Below are 10167 nucleotides of genomic sequence, written 5' to 3' on the forward strand. Positions count from 1 at the left end.
TAATAAAAATAAAGGTAAAAAAGAAAAGAGGGTAAATAAAAGGTATGCCAACCAATCGCTTGAGCCCAATACGTCTAAAGTCACACAGAGAGAGAAAAAAAAAAAAAAAAAAGTCCCAAACCTCAAAACAGTCTTTTACGTCCTTCAGCTTCAACGCGATTAAAAAGTGCAGTTCCCAAAACCAGCGTGTCAACAAAAAAATAACCCCATTTTAAAAAAAATCGATTTTCTGGGAGGTGATGGACAGATCGACACGAGGCCGCGGGCGGCGCTTCAAAGACCCGGTACGACACAGAGGAAGAATGCGACTGAAGGCCGGGGAGATAGCAGCAAGGAAAAGGCTTTTTGAAGAGTCATGGTTCTCACCGTCCGCGCCGCAGACCCACCCCACCCCCAGAGGCTGCTCTTCAGCCGATAACAGCAGCGGAGAAAGATATTTCTGTCTGAAATGCTCCAATATTTCCGTTTCTTTGTCTTTTGACTGTCTGAGAGCTCGGCTGAGGCGCCAGCCGACAGGTCCGGACCGAACCGGATCGGCCCCGACACCCTCCCGGCTCCGATCAGCCGGACCACCAGCAAAGCACGCCCACCGTGCCCTCTGACCCCACTGACCCCGCCCCAGCAACTCAAGTCACGGGAACGTCAGTGGACTGGTGCACAGACACGGGTGCGCGGAGGTGGTGGCGGTGGAGGCGGAGACGCTCGTGCAGATCTGAGACGTAGCCGCTCAGAGAAGTATTTTTCGGTGTCGGCGAAGGTCCCGTTTACAATACGATCCCACCAGTGCATCCGCACACCCACACACCACCCCCCCTCTCCACGGGAACCCAGATGGTGTACCACGCTCGGCTCCTAGCGCCATTTCACCTCCAAGTAATTTTAATATTACGTGGGAACACGAGATCCGATCCCAGATCCGGCCACAGAGCTGTGGTCCGATACGGAGCTTCAGATCATAAAAGCGTAACCGAGCCCTTGGTCAAAAGTCAGGAATATTGGAGCATTTGAAACAACAATATAGATCCTGAGGTTATCAGTTGATGATGCATTTCTTCATGGAAGGTGGTAAAGTGTGCAACATGCATCAATAAATATAGCTAATTTAACGCTTACAGAGAGAAAATATTGGATTAGATACTCAATAATCAGTATCAGGCCATTGAGTCATCTCAACTGAACTGTGGTCTGAGACAACCTAGTATCTATGCATTGATAGAACTTGTCAAAAACACCAGAGATACAGGAAAAACATACATTATTAAGTTGATCAGGGAGAAAAAAAAAAATGAAGGGATTTTCCTCTTTGCTTCAGCTTGTTATTTTTGGAATTGATTGATCATATGTTAAAATATATTATATATTTTTATATAATAAATTCCAAATAATATATACAAATACACTGATCAGCCACAACATTAAAACCACTGACAGGTGAAGTGAATAACATTGCTCATCTGGTTCCAGTGTCACCTGTCAAGGGGTGGGATATATCAGGCAGCAAGTGAACAGTCAGTTCTTGAAGTTGATGTGTTGGAAGCAGGAAAAATAGTCAAGCGTAAGGATCTGAGCCACTTTGACAAGGACCAAATTGTGATGCTAGACGACTGGGTCAGAGCATCTCCAAAACGACAGGTCTTTTGGGGGGGGGTTCCTGGTATGCAGTGGTTCGTACCTACCAAAAGTGGTCCAAGCAAGGACAACCGGTGAACCGGCGACAGGGTCAGTAGCTCTATTGCTGAAAAAGTTAAGGCTGCTATGATAGAAAGGTGTCAGAACACACAGTGCATCACAGCTTGCTGCGTAGCCGCAGACGGTCAGAGTGTCCATGCTGACCCCTGTCCACCTCTGAAAGCACCTACAATGGGCACGTGAGCGTCAAAACTGGACCATGGAGCAATGGAAGAAGGTGACCTGGTCTGATGAATCACGTTTTCTTCTACATCATGTGGATGGGCGGGGTTAGGGTCCGATCCCATGGAGCATCTGTGGGATGTGCTGGAACAACAAGCTCGATCCATGGAGACCCCACCTCCCAACTTCCAGTACTTAAAGGATCTGCTGCAAACGTCTTGGTGCCAGATACCACAGGACACCTTCAGAGGTCAGAGCTGTTTTGGCGGAACGAGGGGGAGCTACACAGTATTAGTGGTGGTTTTAATGTTGTGGCTGATCTGTGTATGTCATATAAATTATATTATATATGTTTTAACATTATGAGTTCCAAAATATCAAGCGGATTCTTCTTTTATATATTTATACAACATGAAAAAAAAGTAAACATATCTCCAAAATCACCTCTAACTTTCTGATCTTCTGATTGTTTATCTTTGGCGGCTCCTTAGTCATCATGCGAACCTTCCGAACAGAGTCAAACGAAGGCCTGACGCAAACATGAAAGAACAAAACAAAGAAACCCGAGAGCAGAGGTAAAATCCGGCGCCTTCCGAACCCGAACGCCAGACGGAGCCGCCTCTTCAGAGACGATCCATTTCAGCTTCCCGCCGCCGACACAACCACGTTCAGTTGCTTAAACAGAGAGAATGAGATCCAGAGCCGAGATAAGACATCAGGGGCCGCTGTGCACACACGCAGAGAGGCCACCGGGCGGGGCTGGGGGTGGGGGTGGGGGCGTCGTCAGGGGCAACGGGCAGAACATGGAGGCGGACGAGAGGGTCCGTGTCCGTCATCTCCCGCGTTATTTTCTGCCCCGTCGTCTGAGCGGCCCCTACGCCGCAACGAAACTGACATTTCAGCCGGTTTCGAGGCGGCTGCCTCTGTCACGACACGCGGGGGCCCGGCGCGGCTCCACAGACTGGTTTTGTGGCTTTTACACACATGCTGTGCCATGACCCGACCTCAGCGCTGTGGCGGCGAAAGACGGGCGGCGAAATGTCAGCGAGCCGCCGGGCGAGGCGACTACGGCTTTCACGGTTTGGTTATTGTTTTATTTATTTATTTGTTTGTTTATTTTAAATACCCACAGGGGAAACGGACAACCAACGTATTTCTTCATTCTATACTACGAGACAATGAACACCTGGCGCAGAAGTATTCACACCTTTGACCAAAGTTTAATAACCAGACCATAACCACCGCCACCGTCGTCGTCATCTCCACGGCAACAAACAACAAAACTGTAAAAAGAGGAATAGGAGCCACGGGGTCGAGCACAAAAAGCAGAAAATGTCTCTGCCTGATCCCCTACTGGAGGTGTTTACTATGATATAGGAGGAAAGGATCAGCAAGGCTTCCCGAAACGGAACCAACGGTTGTTTGTCTCTAAGTCACAGCGGTGGTCAGCTGGTCACCGAGCAGCTTCATATTTTTTTTTTTTTTGTTCATCAAAAAGCCCAGCGTCTCCATTCCACGCTCCAACGGCTCCGCCCGAGCAGCTGTGGGTCAAGTCGATCGTCCAAAGGTCCCAAAGGTCCCTCGTCACTCATTTACTCCTCCACGAAGCTCGCATATTCCCCCCGACGGTTGGATCCCACCGCGGGTTCCTTTTCCGTCTCCTGACACCGTGGTTTCCTGGCCGGCGCCACCCGTGGAGGCTCTCCAGGCGGGCACGCACCAGGAGGCTTTCAAAAGACGTCTTCCATCCCGCGAGCACACACACACACACACACACACCCTCCCCCCTCCGCAGGATTCAGCGAAGACTGGGGATCACTGATGATCTGAGACGCGGGTCAAGATTCTATCCCACGCCATAGGAGCCGAGACCGAAAGATACTATCAAAACCCACCTGATGTCCCTGCAAGAGTCTTGGACCAGGCTGAGACTGATAACAGGAGTCTGACTGATCTCAAATCTGTATCTTGTGTCTTAACGACCCTTGAGGCCGAGAGATTTCCTTCTGATTGTTTTACCGATTGGTTCCCCCCGTACTTTATGGTGGCACGCGACGGCATTCAATTACAGAGACGTCATTTTAAAAAGAATATGGATCCCTGGCGAGGTTCATTCCATGCACTGCAGCAAAAATGTGAAAGCCCAAAATCAGAATCCGTCGATTCCGCCAGGTACAGTTACATGCCGGCTCGATCTCCGTGATCAAGCTCTCGTGTTGGCGTCTCATATAGTTTGATGAAAAGCATTTTCCATGTACAGCATAACCTGACGTCATACCGCACAAATCACCATCACATGGTCAGGACACATGCAAATATTGATAAGTATTAAAGGAAAATCCCCTTGTATCATTTTGACGACTGTACCGTATGTGCAAATCAGATGTGAACATTTTTTGAGAAGTTAATCTGCCAAGTATTTAAAAAAAAAAATAATAATTCTAAAATACAAACAGTGTTTTGGCGCACGGGTCACTGGCCCCCCCCATCTCTGGTCAGTCGGTACCGTCAGAGAGGGAGCCATCGGGGCGCAGAGCCGCGATTATTTTAAAATGATATAGTTGTGTTGACAATGGTATATTGCATGGTACAACTTCCTGTTTTTCCCCAGGAAGTGGGAGTCCGGGGCCGGTTCATATTCGCATTGAGCAGCCGAATCCGACTCGACTGACAAAGTTCTGAATCTGGCACAGCCCCAGAAATAATTCATAATAATCGGACAGGCACAAAAGAGATCCCCCGTGTGTTTAATGGACTGTCCCTCCCTCCTCATCGCCCGCTGAGCTGAAAACGACGAGCCGGAGTGGACTCAGCGGAGCAACTGGGAAGTTTCTCCAGAAGTCCTTGAACACGGGATGGAAGACAAGTCAGTGATGACCTCAACAATGATTACTGTGTTTATATTTCATGTCCTCCTGTGACTTTCACCAGAGAGTAGAAAAAAAAAAAGGAAAATAAATACTAATATAGTATGGTCACCGCCCTAACGCCGCTATGAGTGGACCAGGAACGGGCCACGGGCGGCAGCTCGGACGCCACCGAGCGACCACGGGCGTGAACACGGCTTCCGGCGTGGCCGCGCGGTTGGGATCCGGAAATCGTGTCCGGGACTTGAAAATCCCAGAGAAAGGCGTTCGTGAAGGAATCACAAGTTGGCAAACAGAAAAAAAAATTTGAGTGATTGAGTACAACTGGTTCTCACACACACCCACCCCCACCCACCCACACACACCCACCCACACACACCCACCCACTCAGTGTAACACTCGCACTGGCAATTCCCCCGCCAGCACAGTTGGCAGGCTTCCAATTACCCTTCATTGACTGTGGAGATTAATTGAAAATAACTCATTACGCTCCTTGAGGATTTTCCAAATGAGTCCGATTTCAATTTGACTTGTAAAACCGACCGCGATCAGAGGGGTCCGTCTGGAGCCGTCAAAAGGGCCCAAGTCCCCCAAACAAACCCAGGGGCCACGAGGCAGACCTGGAGGAAGGAAACATGGATTTAAAAAAATAAATAAATAAATAATAATAATAATAATAACAATAATAATAATAATAAACGGCATAATGTGGAAGAGCTATCGGTCGAGAAAATCCGAGAAACACAACGACAATCCTCCAGTTTTTCTTTTTGTTTTGTTTTGTTTTACCTCAACCTTATCTTTCCAGCATGGCGAGTCAACCTGACAAACCTGGCAACGGAATCTTTGAAATCAATCCACTAGTGACGGTTTCCAAAGGACGTGACGACGAAATTCTAACCCTAACCTCCCCCGATGATCGAAAAATAAGGCCTAGGTAAAAAAAAAAAATATATATATATATATATATATATATACACACACCGGTGTTTTCCTTAAACGTATGAGATGAACATGCGGCTCCGCCATTCTTACCGCGGCACCGGGGGGGCCAATCACGCGTCGAAACGCTGAGTTCAGCCTCTGGGAAAAGGTCAACATTACCATCTGTTCTTATACCTGGAATACTTCTTGTCCTCATAGATTTAAATAGAGGCCGAGTATGGAACGACTTGGTGTAGTTGTATAAGCTCAGCACTCATTCTCTGAACAGCCTCCAAACACACGGCCTCCCGGCATCCCCCCAAAAAAGATCAAATCAGATAAATAAAAACCTGATAAAAAGGACAAAAGCAGCGGCCCAGGCGTGGAACCTGAAACGTAGATGTGGTCAAAATCCGTTTAACGAGGCAGAACGCTGGGGCGGCCCTGCTCCCCACCCGGCCCCCGCCCGGGCCCCCACCCGGCGCCGCAAACCAGGGTAAAGGGGGGAATTTAGGTCACTCGCTGGGAGACGGTCTGGACGGAGCAAAGGCACGCCACTCGCTGGCACCAGGAATGTTATCAGGATTGAACTGATAATGGCCGGCGTGGTGAGGTGTGCAGAGAGGAAAAATAAACAAACAAATAAATAAATAAAAAAGGTGCGATCGTCTGCCTACGTCTTAAAGTGTAACGTGCAAAATCCACAATTCCACAGAGAAAAGTGAGAACTCGAGCGCGCGGAGTCACATCCTCCTCTCGAGTCATAGTCGCTCTTCCCTTTTTGATTTTTTTTTTTTGGGGGGGGCTGAGCGGTGTCATGTCGTCACAGTCCCGGTTTGAGTGAAGATTTGAGTGATTTTCATCGGAGAGCCGCCGCCCCCACCCACCGCCGGGAATGCGGCGCACACGCCCAGACACCCATGACAGACACAAAGGGAACAGCGACTGGCACCCAGCCACAGCGAGGTCAGATTAGTGCGGAGCGGCGGCGGGGGGCGGCGGCGGCGCGCACCCCGACCTGTTAACGCCGCGCAAAGAGCGCCCTGTCGGCGCTGTACCGAACGCCTCGCGTAATTATTCACCTTTCTTTCGGGCGGGGAAAAAAAATTTATAAAAAAAAAATACGATAAATCAACGCACGGTGACTCAGCTTGGCTTCTGACGCCGAAAAGCAGGGATGAGGGCACGCCGCAGCATCACCCCGCGCGCGCTAATTGCGCCGTCCTCGCGCGCCGTCTATGCCGCCCGAACTTGTTAAAGAACACAAACACTTAATGACTGGGACAGAACTCACGGCAAATTGGACTGAACGGCAACGACACAGCTGAGGTGTGTTTGCCAAAAAAATGCCAGCGGGTGACAACCCCACCCGCCCCCAAAATGCCGGAACCCGAGGGAAGGAATAGAAGGTGCGGAGCAGAGGCGGCGGGCCCTTCAGTTTGACGCGCCACGACTCGTCAATAGTTCAATACTCTGGAAGGGGCTCCCGAGGAGGAGATGGACCGTATTGGTGAGGCATCAAATAGCCCGGCGGCGGCGGGGGGGGGGGGGGGGGGGGGGGCTCCGCTAAGTCCCCGCTGATCCTCGCGCGTGAAGCGGGAACTTTTGAGGCAATCTGCGAAGCAATTAGAGAGATCAACTGAGCGCAGATGCAGCCGGCGCTGGTCTTGGCACTTATTAGCTGGGGAGATTTAGAGGAGACCGGCAGTGCCAATTTCCATCAGCGGAGCACGCAGGGTAAAGAGGGAGAGGCTAATTGGGCGTTTCAGGGACCGAACGCACAAAGCAGGAGCGTTTTAGAGTCACGCGCTCTGCGACGCCGCACCACGAGCTCAATGCCTTGCCCGTGGGCACAATGGCTCCGTCGTCGGAGCGCTTGATGTTTAATCCACATCGTCCTTACGAAGGCACTGGAAAATACTTCACCGGGAGAGGCTTGGAAGGTTCCCGCTGCACACACGTTCAGTTTTGACCTCCGGAGGATAAACCGAGACGGAAAACACCCCAAAATCAAAACAAACGCAAAACGGAACCGACAAGCGCGGCGCGGGGGGGGGGGGGGGGGGGCGGCCGCCTGTCTCACGCTTTAGGGGGGCAATGGATGCCAAAGAAGGCAAGGAACAGTGTCAGCGAGCGAGCGAGAGAGAGCGAGCGAGCAGCTTAACTCACCGTTTTGGGCACCGTCCCAAAATGACCGAACCCCCCGAACTGGCGGCGTTCCAGCTGCGGAAAGCTCTCGGCCTCGCGCATAACGCGGCGAGTCGTGCGGCTGTAACCAAGCCAGCGGGGAGGCCCTCAGCCGCCCGAGCCCGAGCCCTAGCCCGAGCCCGAGCCCGAGCCCGAGCCCGCCACGGCATCGGCAGCGAAAAAAGCCAGAGAGACAGCGGACGTCACAATCCAATTGCTTTTTTTTTTTTCTTCCCCCCCGCCTCCAACTGATACACTGAATGTCAAGCACGTCCTCTTCGGTCGGTGCCTCGTAATGACCTTCATCATCCTCAGTTGCACAAGTGCCGCCCCGGTCTTTTTTTACGACGCCAATTCTCCGGACATAAATTAATAAGTCGAGCCGGGGCTCAGCAAAGCTGTCTCTGCCATATTTACCGCCCCGCACATTAACTGGGTACATTTCGGTAACGTCGTAAAAGTGACTTATAACAGCATACGACGGCCTAAAAGTCTGAGTTATCGGCCTATTAACCGTGCAATGAAGGAGGACAATAAAAAAAGAAAGAAACCCGCTCCTACTTGGAGAGAAACCCTCGAAAAGGAAAGAGACTCTTGTGTGCACGGTGCCGTCTCTGGAGCCGCGGCCTGTAACTCAAAACCAGGAGCCACAACTCTCCACCCTCTCCATTACGCAGGTAGCAGGCCCCCCCCCCCACAGCTGAGAAAAGGCGGAGGCTAAATTGAAGGGCGGGGCGGGTGGGCTGGGGAGGGGGGGGTAATACAAGAATGCCCCCCGGAGAACAGACAACAATTGGTTGTTTATTAGAAACACGGAGAACATATTACGTCTCTCGGGGCGAGGGCGGGGGATCGCGGGGAAGAGCGTTTCCGCCCCGTGCTCCCGCACCGTCATCTGAGGAAGGCACCGGCTTTTATTTCACCGTTGTGTCACCTCGCACTATCTCAGCGTGGGAGGAATACCTGGCGGCGTTCACCGGGCTCGATATCAAATAACACATATCACGGCGTAACAGAGAAACGCAGGTTCCCCAGGCTTTCCGGGAGCTACGCATCTAGCAAGGGTGGTGAAGGTGGCCGCCGGTGCTTCCTCATCAAAGTGCACCTGGTCGTACACCAAGCCCTTCTGTTTCCAAAACACACCGTTGGAGCGATCACCACAAACACCCCGCCTCCCTCCCTCACATATTTTCCCTTTTTTCGTTTCACCCCCCCCCCCCCCCCGGCCTGACTCACGCAGCGGTCGGGAGGAACTCCGTCGTAACATCGCAGCGTTCCATCGGGCGCAGAGCGCTGTCGCCCGGCCCCCGTCCGCAATACGTTTTTCGAGGGGGAAAAGCAATTACAATAAGCAAAGATAACATCTCTGCTGCCGTCTATGTGGGCTTATGGGCTGCATCAATCAGCGCCCATCCAATGCACAGCCCAACGGAGGGGGGTTCAGGAAATTACCCATGGGAGGGAGAGAGTGAGAGTGTGTGTGTGTGTGTGTGTGTGTGTGTGTGTGTGTGTAAATGAGTGCGTAGGTGTTCATGCATAAAAGCACAAACCGTGCATTAATCTATGCATGTGTATCTCTGCATACAGACAGTTCAGGGCAACGATGGGCAATGTGCCTTTTAGTCCCTCCTCCTCTGCATGTGACATAAAACCCTTGAAAGGAATCATTATTTGTCACTGCCGTGAGCCAAGAGATAACCTGGGTCACTCGACTGAACATAAGAGAGTATCGATACCGATTCCCACAACTAAACCGCTAATACGTGGGAGCAAGTTCACACACTTAATCTAGATCAAATAACCTGTGATGGTGGTTTAAAATGTTACTTTTCTGACAAATCTCACCGAAACCCCACCATCATTACAGAGGCAGAGTATATATTTTGTGAGAGACAAGAAAAAAGTATATATATACAACCAAAAAATATGTACGTTTATAAAAATGCCCCTGAAAATCATTTAGGGGGCCCCCTAAGGCGCCCGCGGACCCTCGTTTGGGCACCACATGCACATTCCTTCCTGGGGCATTCCGGCTTTGAATGTATATAAAACAACAACGCACCTCCCGAGCTCGTCTCCGATGTCGTAGAACTCCTCCACGTTTTCCTGGTTGAACACGGTCATGGTGCCGCGGCGCTCCCTGCTCCCCAGCGGCGGCTTCAGAGCTCCATCCCGGTCAGCCGCTGCTCGGAGCCCCGGCCGGCCCTCCGCATGCCCGGGGGCTGCCACACCGGAACAAGCCAAAAATAAAAAATAAAATTAAAATAAAATGTCCAAAAAAAAAAAAGGGGGGGGGCGTTAGAGATGAGAAAGGAGGGAGCTCTGCAGCTGGAGCTTG

At 51.1% G+C, this 10167-nt stretch overlaps 1 protein-coding gene across 1 annotated transcript in view; it reads right to left on the reverse strand.

The window, feature by feature from the left end:
- The window catches only part of dapk1 (death-associated protein kinase 1), a gene marked incomplete at its 5' end in the record, with an annotated part of 69052 nt that extends 59099 nt beyond the window's left edge, over positions 1-9953 (reverse strand). Inside the window, one exon of the mRNA XM_080004056.1 lies at positions 9892-9953. Coding sequence (XP_079860182.1) covers positions 9892-9953 — 62 coding nt within the window. The remainder of the gene's footprint in view (positions 1-9891) is intronic.
- Between the last annotated feature and the right edge of the window lie 214 nt (positions 9954-10167).

This window comes from Zeus faber, assembly GCF_960531495.2.
Source record: "Zeus faber genome assembly, chromosome: 7".
NCBI lineage: Eukaryota > Metazoa > Chordata > Actinopteri > Zeiformes > Zeidae > Zeus > Zeus faber.